The sequence below is a fragment of the Bos taurus genome, chromosome 1 (genome assembly GCF_002263795.3).
Source record: "Bos taurus isolate L1 Dominette 01449 registration number 42190680 breed Hereford chromosome 1, ARS-UCD2.0, whole genome shotgun sequence".
Taxonomy (NCBI): domain Eukaryota; kingdom Metazoa; phylum Chordata; class Mammalia; order Artiodactyla; family Bovidae; genus Bos; species Bos taurus.
Genome location: NC_037328.1, coordinates 88338896 through 88354011, shown reverse-complemented (window position 1 = coordinate 88354011; position 15116 = coordinate 88338896). Strand labels below are relative to the sequence as shown.

The window sequence follows — 15116 nt, the reverse complement described above, 5'->3', positions numbered from 1 at the left end:
CACCCCGTGAACGCTGCCCTCTAGGCAGGCAGGTCCAGTTTGTGTGTCTGCTGTGTATCTCACACGGGTCCCATCCGACAGCCTGCCCTTGCACACAGCAGTGTCCAGGGAGTGATTAAAACAAGAACCCAGCAAGCGGGAAGGATCTGCTCATTAATAGGGCCCAGCACACAGAACCCACCGCACAGGCGTTAGGTGTTTTCACCTAAAGGAAAATACAAGTTCTGGTTTCTTGTTGACAGCCAGGCCCTGCACGGGGTGGAGAAGCGGGGCTGTGGAGGGTCTGGGAGCAGAGCACCCTCTCAGAGGGATGAGCAGACCGGGGAGCCAGCCAGCCAGCCAGGGCCTCAGGGCACCTGAGCCTCTGGCCGCTCCCCTTCATTCAGCTCAGCCCCTGCTGGTCTCCATCCTCCTGGGTCTGCTAGGTGGGGTGGATGGGCACTAACCCTAACCCCGGTGGGTGGTGAGCATGTGACTTGGGATGAACCCCCAGGCTCCCAGGGTCCAGCCCCCCTCAGCGGGCCAGGGCTGCCCTGGCGGTCCCACGTGGTCCCAGGGCCCCGTCAGTCATGCTCTCTTCCAGGATCCCCAGGGCTGGGCCACCCAGTTCCTCCCAGCTCCATTCCCAATTCCTCCCAGTCTGTCAGACACAGGAAGGACAGTGCAGGTCACTTCTGGCCTCTGGTCCCCTCTCCTCCCAGTATCCCCCCACCTGCTCCCCGGGGTCCCCCCAAGTCTTAGAAGCTGTACCCCAAGAACTCAGGGGAGCAGAACTCACCTCAGAGCTGCCACAGACACAGGCCGGCGACTGCTGGGCCTGACACCCCCGAGGGAGCTGAGAGGGGATCCCAGGGAGGAGGAGGTTGGGTCTCACGGGGCAGAGGGCAGGGGTTTCATGGGACAAGGAGGGGGTGGGGGTCTCAGGGTCCCAGGATCTCAGGGGGTCCCAGAGAGAGGCTTCGGGCTGGCATATGGTGAGAACAGGTATAAGACCACCCAAGTACCCAGACTGTCCTGAGACCCTCCTGCAGACAGGCTCCCCCTTCCCCCCAACCCCGCCCCCATTGGGGCCCAAGCCTTCGAGCACAGGCCTGGCTAGGTGAATGGAAGGCCATGGTCACAGGAAGGGGGAGTGGGGGGCAGCCCCCAGGGGCGCCCCCAACACCCGTATGACGCGGGTGGGTACCAAGATGAATTTTAGAGCCTAGATCCTTCACTGTGTGGGCTAGTGGTTTCTGTTTTGAATTTTTGTGTTGGGTTTTGTATTCTGTGTTGGCTGTTTGCTGCTGTGTGGGCTTCTTTCTAGTTGCAGACAGTGGGGCTGCTCTAGCTGTGGTGTGCGGGGTTCTCGTTGCCGTGGCTTCTCTTGTTGCAGAGCATGGACTCGAGGCATACAGGCGTCAACAGTTGAGGCTCCCAGGTGCTACAGTATAGGGCTCAGTAGTTGGGGCGCATGGGCTTAGTTGCTGCACAGCATGTGGGAATCTTCCTGGATCAAGGACAGAACTCATGTCTCCTGCATTGGTAGACGGATTCACTGAGCTGTCAGGGAAGCCCTGGTTAATTTTCTGACCCAGCAGCCGTGCACTTTGCTCCATCGACCTTGGACTTTCAAGGATACTTCAAGGATTATCATGAAAGTCGCTAGCAACCTCTTGGTTGTCTGGTCACAAAAAGCCACAAACTGGGACTTCCCTGGTGGTCCAGCGGTTAACATTCTGTGCTTCCAATGCACGGGTTGGTGATGCCATCCAACGGTCTCATCCTCTGCTGCCCCCTTCTCCTCCTGCCCTGAGTCTTTCCCAGCACTGGGGTCTTTTCCAGTGAGTTGGCTCTTTCCATCAGGAGGCCACAATATTGGAGCTTCAGCATCAGTCTTTGCAATGAAAATTCAGGGTTGATGTCCTCTTGGATTACAGGTTTGGTCTCCTTGCTGTTCATGGGATTCTCAAGAGTGTTTTCCAGCATCACAGTTCAAAACCATCAATTCTTCGGCACTCAGCCTTCTTTATGATTCCATTCTCACATCTGTACATGACTACCAGAAAAACTATAGCTTTGATTATAGACTGTTGTCAGCAAAGCGATGTCTCTGCGTTTTAGTATTCTATCTAGGTTTGTCATAGCTTTTCTTCCAAGGAGCAAGCATCTTTTAATTTTGTGGCTGCAGTCACCATCCACAATGATTTTGGAGCCCAAGAAAATGGTCTGTCACTGTTTCCATTGTTTCTCCATCTTTTTGCCATGAAGTGGGACCTGATGCCATGATCTTAAGTTTTTGGAATGCTGAGTATCAAGCCAGCTTTTTCACTTCTCTCTTTCACCCTCATCAAGAGGCTTTTTAGTTCCTCTTCACTTTCTGCCATTAGGGTGGTATCATCTGCATGTATTATTGCTATTTCTCCCAGTAATCTTGATTCCAGCTTGTGCTTCATCCAGCCCATCTATGACGTACTCTGCATGTAAGTTAAATAAGCAGGGTGACAGTGTACAGCCTTGACATACTCCTTTCCCAATTTTGAACCAGTCTGTTGTTCCATGTCTAGTTCTAACTGTTGCTTCTTGACCTGCATACAGGTTTCTCAGGAGGCAGGTAAGGTAGTCTGGTATTCCCATCTCTTGAAGAATTCTCCACAGTCTGTTGTGATCCACACAAAGGCTTTTGTGTAGTCAATGAATCAGATGTTTTACTGGATTTCCCTTTTTCTGTGATCCAACAGATGTTGGCAGTTTGATCTCTGGTTCCTCTGCCTTTTCTACACCAGGCTTATACATCTGGATTTCTTGGTTCATATACCATTGAAGCCTAGCTTTAAGGATTTTGAGCATTACCTTGCTAGCATGTGAAATGAATGCAGTTGTGCAGTAGTTTGAACATTCTTTGGCATTGCCCTTCTTTGGAATTGAAATGAAAACTGACCTTTTCCTGTCCCGTGGCCACTGCCAAGTTTTCCAAAGTTGCTGACATATTGAGTGAAGCACTTTAACAGCACCATCTGTTAGGATTTGAAATAGCTCAGCTGGGATTCCGTCACCTCCACTAGCTTTGTTTGTACTGTTGCTTCCTAAGGTCCACTTGACTTTGCACTCCGGGATGTCTGGCTCTAGGTGAGTGATCACACCATTGTGGTTATCCAGGTTATTAAGACCTTTTTTTACAGTTCTTCTGTGTATTCTTGCTACTTCTTCTTAATCTCTTCTGCTTTAGTTAGGCCCATACCATTTCTGTCCTTTATTGTGCCTGTCTTTGTATGAAATATTCCCTTGGTATCTCCAATTTTTCCTGAAGAGATCTCTGGTCTTTCCCATTCTATTGTTTTCCTGTTTCTTTGCTTTATTCCAATCCCTTGTGATTATACAGTGGAAGTGACAAATAGATTCAAGGTCTAGATCTGGCGCACAGAGTACCAGAAGACCTATAGCCGGAGGTTCCTAACGTTGTCCAGGAGGTGGTGATCAAAAGCATCCACAGGAAAAATAAATGCAAAAAGGCAAAGTGGTTGTCTGAGGAGGTCTTGCAAATAGCTGAGAAGAGACAGGCAAAGGAGACACAGAAAGATATAGCCACCTGAATGCAGAATTCCAAAGAATAGCAAGGAGAGATAAGAAGGCTTTCTTAGGTGAGCCACCAGGGAAGGCCCTCATCTAATAAAAGGGATTTCTCAGTGGGATCTTAATGCGCTCAGGCCCCTCCTATGAATTGTGTCATACTGCCTCCTCCCCCGCCCCCCGACCCAGCTGGGGGTTGTGTCTGCTGCTCTCAGCGCCCAGAGGGAGGGTGTTCCCCAGCCTCTCCCACGGGGAAGCCACAGACCTGAGAACCAGTATGTCTCCCTGGAAGATGTGATTGTACAAATCACACCATCGCCTTTAATCATCACCTCACACCCTACATCCGCTGAGAGACACGGAGGACCCTGCCACCCGGCCCCACCTCTGCAGCCACCCACATTCCGTGGATGGACGGACGGATTACCAGCCCCGCAGGACAGGACTGACAACAGCCTCGGTGGTGCCCAGCTCCTCGGCGCACCGTCTGTCAGCCCCAGGCGGCTTCCGGTTAAGGCCAGTGACGTCACAGGACACAACCAAGGAGAAGCCTCCGCGATGGCCAGCTCCACCCACGTGCTGTCGGTCAGCCCCAGGCAGCTTCCGGTTCAGCCCGGTGACGTCACAGGACGCGCCCGAGGACCAGCCTCCGGGATGCCCCGCTCCACCCGCGCGCCGTCAGTCAGCCCCGAAGCAGCTTCTGGTTAAGCCCAATGACGTCGCTAACAAACCCGCTGGCCCCGATGAAGTCGCCCGCAATGATGTTGGTGCAGCCGGCGGCCGACCCCGGGCACTGGGCCCGCACCCAGGCGCACAGGTAGGGGAGCCCACTCAGGGTCAGCTTCTCCAGGGACCAGGCCGGGTGAACGAGGATGAACTCCAGGTTCTCCGTGAGGTTGATGCCGGCCACGAACAGCCCGCCTGGGACAAGAGAGGGGCTTCTGTTCACGGTGCTGGCTCCAGCCGCCCTCGTGTGCGGTCACTAACCCACGGGGTCATGTGGCCAACCACCCCATGTGGTCACCAACTCACATGGTCACCAACCCATGCGGTGACCCCTCCACGTGGCCACCAACCCACGTGGTCACCCACCCAGGAGGTCACCCAGCCATGGGGTCAGCAACTCACATAGTCCCCCACCCACGGGGTCAGCAGCCTGTGGGTCACTAAGCCACCTGGCCACCAAGCCACGTGTTCACCCACCCACGGAGTCCCTAACCTGTGAGGTCATGCGGTCACCTGTCCACATGATTACCCACTCACACTGTCATCCACTCATGTGGTCACCCACTTGGGGTCATCAACTCACACAGTCACCCACCCATGTGGTCAGAAACTCAAACTGTTCACTCACCCACACAGTCACCCACCCACTCGGCCACCCACCCACGTGGTCACCTGCCCATGTGACCAGTAACCCATGGGGTCACCCACCCATGCAACCACTAACCCATGGGGTCACCTGCCCACACTGTCACCCCATCCAGACTCTGGCCTCCGCAGTGGTCAGAGCTTCACATGTCTGACAGAGACCAAAGTTCAGACAGCAGGGGCTCACAGGGGTGTTGACTCATGAATTTCTGCTGTTACAGAGGGCAGGCAGGCTGGACAGTGACCCCAAAGATGGCCCCATCCCGACCCCGTGTGGTGGACACAGTAATGTTTGCATGGATGTCCATGTCCTGTCCACATCCTGACCCCGTGTGGTGGGCACAATAATGTCCGCATGGATGTCCACGTCCTGACCCCCTGTGGTGGACAGAGTAATACCCCTAACACGTCCCGTTCCATTTCTCCACTTGAACCCAAAACCAGCCCCGTGCCCTTGGACACGCGTGTGGCTAGGTGTCTCGGTGCGAGGTGGCACTCACCCGGCCGGCCGTGGCTCTTCATGAGCTCCAGGTAGTTTACGAGGTCCTGGGGCTTCACCTTGTTCCCCCACCAGTAGGGGATCCCGGGCCACAGTTCCGTGTGACGGCTCACGGATGCCTCGTCCTCGTACGACAGGATGACCTGCTGGCCCCGTGACCACAGCTGGCGCAGAGTTGGCACCTCCTGGGGGGATCATCCGGGTGCCCGTGAGACGTGTGCACAGGGGTTATTGGGGTGCCTTGTGATGATGTGTCAGTTATTGGGGGTGTGCGAGAAGCCACAGTGGTGTATGGATTATTGGGGCGTCTGTGAGCAGTGGTGGGCTGGTTATTGGGTTCTCCGTGAGAAGAGACAGTCATGGTGGATTACTGGTGTGTCTGAGTAGAGGCACTGGTGGGTACATCACTAGGGTGTCTGAGTGGAGATGGTGATGGGTGGGTTATTGGGGTGTCTTGAGCAGTGATTGGTAGATTTTGGGGGTGTTTGAGTGGAGACACTAGTGGGTAGATTACTTGGGTGTCTTGAGCAGTGATGGGTGGATTATTGGGGTTCCTGAGTGGAAACAGAGGTGGGTGGATTATTGGGGTTTCTAATAGGAAATGGCAGGTGGGTTACTGGGGCATCTTGAGGAGTGATTGTTGGATTTTGGGGGTGTCTGAGTGGAGACCGGGCAGGGCGGATTATTGGGGGTGCCTGTGACCAGTGATGGGCTGGTTACTGGCGTGTTTGAGTGGAGACAGTGGTGGGTGGATTCCTGGGCTTCCTGAGCAGCATCACCTGGTGCCTGAATCAGCCTCACGCAGCGAGCGGATGGTCCGTGATTCCAGTGAAGCCTGGCACTCCCACCACCCCTGCTGCCAAGAGCATGGGGAGCCCGCGGCGCCTGCTCACCCCGCGGGGACACAGCATGTCCCCAAAGATGTTCTTGATGCAGCCCACCAGGTACTCGTGCAGGTCCTCCGTCATGCCCTCGAAGTTCCTGCACGCCAGGATAACCACCTCCCGGGGGTGGCTCTGCAGCCACTCGGAGATCTCCGTGAGCGTGTCCTGAGCGGGGGTGGCGAGAAGGGCCTTGTGTGAGAGACAAGCACGACCCCAGCACGACCACTCCACAGACAGGTCGGGGGGTCCCGACACACACAGACACAAGCAAGGCGCTGCTCCCAGGGACCCAGCCTCCTGAGTGGCAGCGGGGGCCACGGGTGCGGGGGTGTGTGCACGCTCCTGTACGCACGGGTGCATACGCGTGTGTTTATGTGGTCCTGACCTGTGTGTGCACAGATACGCGTGTGTGTGCCTGCGCAGCAGCAGGGAGCAGTGCTCATAGAATTGTGTAAGGTATGCAGTGCAGGGAGTGTGCGAGGCCAGGGTGCGTGCACAGTGAGACCCAGGGACGGTGCCCCCAGACCCCGAGGGTTGCTGGCGTCTGTGGTGGGGGCACAGGGGCCATGGCCAGAGGGAGCCATGAAGTGACTTGGCAGCCGAGAGGATGGACTGGACGCAGGAAGATGCGCCAGGGACCCGGTTTAGCTAAACTGCGGGAGATGCCCCAGAGGCCAGGGCTACAGGTGTGAGTTCAGAAATGCACGCTGGTCAGGGATTCTGAGTGACTGATGCCAGAGGCCAGCCCTCTCCTGCCTGGAGTGGACGTGTGTCCGTCCCATTAGGGGTCACTGTCTTCTAACTGGAGTGGACGTGTGTCTGTCTGAGTGGACATGTGTCCATTCTCTTAGGAGTCAGTGTCTTCTAACTGGGGTGGACATGTGTTCATCCTGTTAGGGGTCAGCCTCTCTTGACTAGAGGGGACGTGGGTCCATCTGAGTGGACGTGTGTCTGTCCCCTTAGGGGTCAGCGTCTTCTAACTGGGGTGGATGTGTATCAGTCTGAGTGGGTGTCTGTCCTCTGCCCCTTTAGGGGACAGCGTCTTCTAACTGGGGTGGACATGTGTGTCTGAGTGGATGTGTGTCTGTCCCCTTAGGGGTCAGCGTCTTCTGAGGTGGACGTGTGTCTGTCTGAGTGGACGTGTGTCTATCCCCTTAGGGGTCAGCATCTTCTAACTGGGGTGGACATGTGTGTGTCTGAGTGGACGTGTGTCTGTCCCCTTAGGGGTCAGCGTCTTCTGAGGTGGACGTGTGTCTGTCTGAGGTGGACGTGTGTCTGTCTGAGTAGACGTGTGTCTGTCCCCTTAGGGGTCAGCGTCTTCTAACCGGGGTGGACCTGTGCTGCTCCTTACAGGTCAGCCTGTCCCGCCTGGCCCGCGCGTACCCACCTCCACGAGAGCCGTCGTGTACACCATGTGGACGAAGTGCAGGTTCCTCTCCGAGCCGTCCTCCACGTGTGCGATCCGCAGGTCCAGGTACCTCACGCCAGCATCCAGCTGCTCCGTGACGCTCAGCACCTGCACACAGGGGTCGGTCACCGGTGCCGGGCACAGGGCGGCCCCGCCTCAGCTCGTCGCCGCTCTCGGGGGCTGGGCCCGCGCTGAGGACGCCCAGTTGAGGGCCGCGTCGTCCACTGTCAAGTCAGCAGTGTTGGCGCCGCCAGGCTCAGGCCCTGCTTCTGGCAGCGGGGTCTGCAGGGTCACTGGTCATGTGCAGCCACAGAGCCTGGGCCCAGACCGTGGTCTTGGGGCCCCTGCAGGGTCCAGCCTCAGCCTCCTCCCTGGCAGTCCCTGGGCGGAAGCCCCCAGTGGGTTCACCAGCGCGGGCTCCAGGACAGCCCAGCTGGACCCTCGGATGTGAGGACACACGAGAGCCACAGAGGTCTGCCGCCACCCCCACAAAGGCACTGGGGAAGGCAAGGAGGAACCAAGGGGAGAAGGAAAGGAAGAAACCTCTGCCCGGCGTGTGAATAAGAGGAAAAAGCAAAGAATCACAGCAACATAAACGAAAAGTGAGAGTTGCTCAGTCGTGTCCACCTCTCGGCAGTCCCGTGGACTGCAGCCCACAGACCCCCTCTGTCCATGGGACTCTCCAGGCAAGGTCACTGGAGTGGGGAGCCTTTCCCTTCTCCAGGGGATATGCCTAACCCAGGGATCAAACCCAGGCCTCCCACATTGCAGGCAGGTTCTTTACCAGCTGAGCCACCAGGGAAGCCCTAATATAAATTAGTAGCAGAAAATGTACTGTGTCCTCTACAAGGAGTCATAATGGAAAAAGAAAAAAATAAGGATAAAAAATTGGGAAGAAAATAACAGATGTGCTCTATCCAAAATAAAAGAAGCAAAGACTAATATTAACATAAATTAGTAGCAGAAAATGGTACTGTGTTCGCTACACAGAATCATTATGGAAAAAGAAAAATATCTAAGGATTTAAAAAAAGGGAAAGAAAGCGATAGTCTTCCTCTATGCAAAATAAAAGAAAAAGTAAAAATGAATATTAACATCAACTAGTAGCAGAAAACGGTACTGTGTTCTCTGCATGGAGTCGTAATGGAAAAAGAAAAAAATAAAAGGATAAAAAAATGGGAAAGAAAGTCACAGCCCCTCCATCCAATCCAAAATAAAAGAAAAAGCAAAGACTAATATGAACATCCACCTCTAAAAGGATTAAGTCAAGGGCTGCTGCAGCTGCCGACCTTCAACACCCCCCAAGACCACCCCCCCAGCCACCGCGCACACCCTGGGCCTCCCTGGCAGCCGTACCACTTGAGACCCTGGCACCCAGGCCCCCCAGGACGGAGGGACCCTGGCACCAAGGGACCCTCAGAGCCGAGGGCCCCCAGCCCTGCAGGCCTCCCGGGCTCTGGTGGACCCGTCCCTCTGGGTGCGAGCTACAGGCGCCTGACCCGAGCTACAGGCGCCTGACCCGGGCAGGAATGAGGCTTGCCCACATTCCAGCCCTTGCTCTCTGCCCCTCAGGTCCCCCAGCAGGATTTCAGCAACTGGGGACCTCCCAGGAAGAAGTAATTACACAAGGCAAGACGTAACAATTACACGAGGCAAGAGGTGTGCTTGACAGCCTCTGGTCCCCTGGGAGGACCAGCCTGGGAGCTGAAAAACCAGGAATGTGAGTGCCCCCCCTGGCAGGGTACAGGAAGGTGGGGCAGCCTGCCCCCCAGGTGGGCCCCTGGGCCTGGGGAAGGTTCTCTATGCTTCAGCATCCACCCCCGGCTGGCGTGTGTGCCAGCGACAGGGCCGCTGCCAGTCGGTGCCCCTTCCCCACAGACAGGCCCCGCCATGGACCCCTCTCCATCCTGCACAGTGACTGCTGCCCACGCGGCTTCTCCCCACCCCCTAAACCCGGAGCCGCCTGGGAGGAGCACTGCAGGGGAAGGGAGGGAGTGCCTGTGTCTCATTCTCTGGGACCCCACGGGCTGCAGCCCACCAGGCTCTCTGTCAATGGGATTCTCCAGGCCAGCATACTGGAGTGGGTGGCCATTTCCTCCTTCAGGGGATCTTCCCCACCCAGGGATCAAACCTGAGTTTCCTGCATTGCAGGTGGATTCTTTACCACCTGAGCCACCAAGGAAGCCTCCCTGGAGGGGGTGTCGCAAACACAAACCCACCTCAGAGGACGCCAGAACTCAGCTACTGCTTATCTGGGAGCAGGAAGGAGCTGTCCTCAGTTGCACAACGGGCGGGACCCTGCCCCTTCCCTCCCCCTCCCACAGCCTCTCTGACTTCAGCCTGTGATGCTCATAGTCCGCAGGTCCCCCTCTGGCTTCAGGCTGGTCCACAGTAAAGCTCTGTCCTTTGCTGCCTTTCTGGGAGGCTCTCTGGGTCGGGAAGATCCCCTGCAGGAGGGCATGGCAACTCACTCCAGTGTTCTCGCCTGGAGAATCCCGTGGATTGAGGAGCCTGGTGGACTTCAGTCCATGGGGTTGCAAAGACGCAGACGTGACTGAGCGACTGAAGGACAATTGTGCTTTACAGGGAGTTTGTTCTCAATTCCGTTTCCCCAACAGGGACAAGGGCACAGCCCGCGGGTGACACCAGCGGCTGGAGCTGGGCCTGGCCCGGGCGGGCGTGCCCGCAGACCCTCACCTGGGTGGTGGACCACTTGAGCACCATGGGCAGGGTGACACACGGCAGCACTTTGCACAGAAGGTGCAGCAGCCTCGGCTCCTTGCTGGAGATGGGTGACTTCTTATTCAGGCAGTAGGTCATCGTGTCATGGCTCCCTGTGGGCAGACCAGGCAGGGGACACGTCACCCCCGAGCCTGTCCTCTGTGCCCCCGAGCTGCCCTCGGGACGCACAGCTATAGCGCTGTAGGGCACGGGGAATCCTGAAAGTCACATCCACCGAGACCAGGGAACTGAACCCTATTTCGCAATGGGGTCTCTGCAGTGTGAGACAGTGAAGAGCAGTTTCTTCAGGGAGCCGCGTTTTGGGACAGCAAAGGCTTAAGATGGCTTTTGATTTTATGGTTTGTTGTTTCCTAGGAGGTGCTCGTGGCAAAGAGCCCGCCTGCAAGTGCAGGAGACATAAAAGACGCAGGTCTGATCCCGGGGCAAGATCCCCTGGAGGAGGGCACGGCAACCCAGTCCAGGATTCTTGCCTGAGCGTCCCACGGACAGAGGAGCCTGGCGGGTGCAGTCTGTGGGGCCACAGGGAGTGCGACATGAGTGAGCACAGACAGACCCTCTCTAGTCACAAGTTCCTTGAAGTTATTCATAGGATTTTCAGGCTCTTGATGATGCCGGTTTCATCTGTTCTTTTTCCTTTTAAATCTGTGTGCTGTGTTGCAGAGACAGTGTGGACAGATCCACACCTTGGCAGTCACCTGGGGACAAGCCAGAAACCCTTCCCTTCCGTCTCTGAACATAGGTTTGGACGAGCTGTATTTCTTTCTCCCTTTTTTTTTTTTTTAAATTTATTCTCAGGGTCAAGGAGGATTTACAAGTTCACAGTATAATTTGATTTGATGCTGTTATGGCAGAGTGGATGGGAGGGTGGATAGATAAGTAGATGGATGGATGGATGGATGGATGGATGGTGGGTGCATAGCTGGGTTGATGGAGGGACGGATGGGTGGAGGGTGGGGGGTGGTTGTATGGATGAGTGGATGGATAGTGAGTGGGTGGATGGACGGATGGATGAGTGGACGAGTGGCCGAATGGGTGGGTTCTCAGCATGTGGTCCATGCATACCATGGTGTGTGACTCACCGTGAAAAGGAGTGAAGCTGTGACACAGGCTGCATCGTGGATGGACCTTGAACACACGATGGTCAGCGAGAGAAGCAGACACAGAAAGACACATTTTCCATGCCCATTTATAAGAAATGTCCAGAACAGGTGCATTTGCAAAGACCGAAGCAGGTGAGTGGTGCCCGGGCCTGCTGGAGGGCCTCAGGAGTTCTATTTAAGGAGAGCGGGCCCCTCGTGGGTGGAGGTGGCCTGAAGACCCGGACGCCCCTTCCTTGCAGGGCCCCCACGGCCTTGCTCGTGGGGAAGCAGCAGAAGGGCGGAGACGGGGTCCGCGGTTCCCTGCCTGCTCCACACCTGCAGGGAAGGGCCGTGTGGGCCTCCTCCCGGGGAGGGTGGGGTGGCGGGCATCAAACCCCAGAGCCGTTGAGAGGGCGAGGAGGGGTCTGAAGCTGCCTTCCGTAGGAAACAGCACTTCCTGTTTCTCCCGCTGTTCGTGTGCGTGCCCAGCGGGCAGTGCCCAGGGTCGCGGCCAGAGGAGTGCGGGTGGAGAACAGCGTTTGCACCTTGGGAGGTGAGCAGGCTGGTGCTGGCCGGTGGGGACCCTCCCTGCCCAGGTCCTGGTGGCTGCTCCTCCGATGGCCTGAGCACAGCAGTGTTGCCTTGGAAGTGCCCACCTGCCTGGGCACCGCTGGGCATTCCCAAGTCGAGATGCCCGCCCACGGCTGAGCTTTGCAGCACTTTGCGACCAAACTGACTGGAGTCAGAAGTTCCTCATTTTAATTAGATAGTTCCGGTACCACTTACCGAGTCGTCTGGGGGCCGGTGGACATCTTAAACTTTGGGCCCTCCAGGCTCAAGTGCAGAACGTGCCGCACGAGCTCTGATGGAAAACGTGGGCGCGAAGGTGAGGGAGCTGAAGTTCCCAGGGGTCCCCGGGAGTAGGTCAGAGGCTGAGAAAGCACGACAACCTCCCCCCGCCCCGACCCGCCCGCCTCCCGCCCAGGGTGCCATGTGTCCTGAAGGCAGCCTCTCCGGGGTTCATGTACCTTCCAGGTTGAATGGGGATAAAGTGGACTCAGAAGGGAAGGCGCTGGTGTGTGTATGTGTGTGTGCACTGTGTGTGCATGTATCCCTGTGTGCATGTGTGTTCGGTGTGTATGTGTGCATGTGTGTGTGGTGTGTGTGTGTGTGTGCATGCACGTGTGTGTGCCTGCATGTGTGCATGTTTGGCACTGAGGCTTTGCACACACGGACCGTCTGGCGGCAGCCTTCCCGCTGAGCCGAGCCCGCGGGGCCTCACCTGGGATGGAGAGCTGGTGCAGCGGCACGTCCCAGAGCTGAGAGTTCAGCGCCGACATCCAGTCCGCGTTCGCCTTGGGGCGTAGGGCAGGCCGCTGAAGGAGCCGGGCGAGCTCACCTGCCCGCCCATCGGAGATCTTGGGGAGGAAACGGGGCTCTGCAGGAGTTAAAACAGGACGTGCAGAAGGCACGGTGCTGGCGGCGCGGAGGCGTGGCTCTGAGAAACGGGAACCTGCGGGCTTCTCTCCAAGAGAAAGGATGGGGTGCTGCAGAGGGCAGATGAGCTCTAGAGACAGAATGAGACAGAGAGAAATGGACCGAGACGTAAAGAGAGACACGGGAGGTGAAGTGAGGGTTTGAGGGGGAGCAAGGGAGGAGGGACAGGGACCAGGAGGAGGGACAGGGACCAACAGACAGACCCCAGCAGCTCACGTTGTTCTCCCTGCGGCTGCAGCTGGCGACCCCCTCCAGAGGGCCCCCGACCCTCGAGCTCTGCACCAGCCCCCTCCTCTAAGGGGCCCCGGTTGACCCGGCGGGTCTCCAGGAACGGGGGCTTCCATCCGAGGGGGATGGAGCACAGGCGCTAGGCCACACCCCCTTCACGCCCCCGAGGCGCTCTGTCCAGCTCAGCTGAGCAGCTAAGAAGCTGGGAGCGCCTCCAGTCAGGGTCTGAGTGTCCCCTCTCCTGTTTTGGGTGGGTGTGACAGGGCGGGGACAGGGGAGTGAAAACACTGGGCTTTACCCCCGTGGGGCCAAGCGCGGCCATCCCATGATGCAAGGAGACGGTTTAAAACCATCACCTGGAGACACGGACCCGGACTTGAGCGGTGGCTGCAGACTCGGCCACCTGCCTGGCCCCTGACATCGCCCCCGAGCTTCTGTGCCTCGTCTTCCCACCGGGGAGAGGGGACAGAGCCCTCTGCGTGGTGTTGAAGGTGACCCGGGGGTCCAGGAAGCCCCGCCCTCACCCCCCATGTCCTGCAAACAGTTTCCGCAAAGACCCCTCCCTGTAGAGACTGAGATCCTCACTTCCCTGACCCGGCCACACAGACCAGTCCCTCCCTAGGGTCGTCCGTCTCGGCCGACCCGGTCATTCCCAGGACCGGTCAGAACATGGGCCTGCGACCCGCTGGTTCCACCTGCCCATCCCCAACTGCAGCCACTGTCCCTGCTTGGGCAGAAGCCTCCCCTCACGGCTCTTCCCGAGTCAGGGCCTGTGGTCCACGTCCCATCAGGACTCCTTTCATGGCAAACACATGCCTGGGCCTTTATTCTTGGGTTTACTGCTCTCCACGGACAGGGGTTGTCCCTATTCTTAAGGTCCTCTCTCTACAGTAATAGTTCCCCTTCTGTAGTAATAGCCCCTCTAATTTCATAGTGGAGGAGGGCATGGCAATCCACTCCAGTATTCTTGCCTGGAGAATCCCATGAACACAGGAGCCTGATGGGCTACAATCCATGAGGTCACAGAGTCGGACACAACTGAGCGACTAACACTAATGTCATAGTGTTTAGAGTAACAGCCCTCTATTTCAAAATTCCGCTTCTACAGTAACTGTGCTGCTGTACTGTCAGAGCCCCTCCTCTGTAATAATAGTCCTCCTTACTTGTAATACTCTCCTTCTGTTGTCATAGTCCCCCTTCTACAGTAATAGTCCCCTTCTGTTGTCATAGTCCCCCCTCTACAGTAATAGTTCCTCTTCTACAGTATGAGCTCCCCTCTATTGTCATAGTCTCCCTCTACAGTAACAGTTTCCCCATAGAGTAATAGTTCTTTAGTGTCATAGCCCTCCACCCTATACACTAATAGTCCTGTCTCGGTTGTCATACTTCTCTTGTAATAATACCCCCTCTGTGGTAAAAGTCTCTCCTCTAAAAATAAGCCTCCTTTAATGTCATAGTCCTACTATATAGTGATGGCTCCCCCACTGTTGTCAAGTTCCCCCTCTACAGTAGTAGTCTCCCCTGGAGTAATAATCCTATACTCTCATAGTCCCCTCTCTGCAATAATAGTTCTCCTTGATTGCAGTAGTCCCCATAATTATAATCGTCTGCTTCTGATATCCCCCTCTAGAGTAAAGTCCTCTGTTGCTATAATCTCCCTCTATGGTAAACGTCCCGTCTACTGGCATAGTCCCCCCCCTGTTGTAATAATTCTGTCTCTGTGTAAAAGTCTCTCTAATAATCTCCCTCTATTGTCAGTGTTCCCCTCCACAGTCAAAGTCCCCTTCTACTATAACAGTCCTGCTTCTATTCTCATAGTTTCCCTCTACACTAATAGTCCTCTTCTGTTGTCGCTACTC

At 56.3% G+C, this 15116-nt stretch overlaps 2 protein-coding genes across 6 annotated transcripts in view; one reads left to right on the top strand and one right to left on the bottom strand.

Annotated features, from left to right (window-relative positions):
• The window catches only part of KCNMB2 (potassium calcium-activated channel subfamily M regulatory beta subunit 2), a 513346-nt gene that overhangs the window by 317402 nt on the left and 180828 nt on the right, over window positions 1-15116 (top strand). The window lies entirely within an intron of this gene.
• LOC132345669 (PI-PLC X domain-containing protein 1-like) lies at window positions 1068-13168 on the bottom strand. Its single transcript, XM_059888498.1, is given in 7 exon segments — window positions 1068-4470; window positions 5421-5604; window positions 6313-6468; window positions 7691-7819; window positions 10409-10545; window positions 12815-12890; window positions 12893-13168. Coding segments are annotated over 7 exon segments (972 nt in total). The 5' UTR covers window positions 12944-13168; the 3' UTR covers window positions 1068-4231.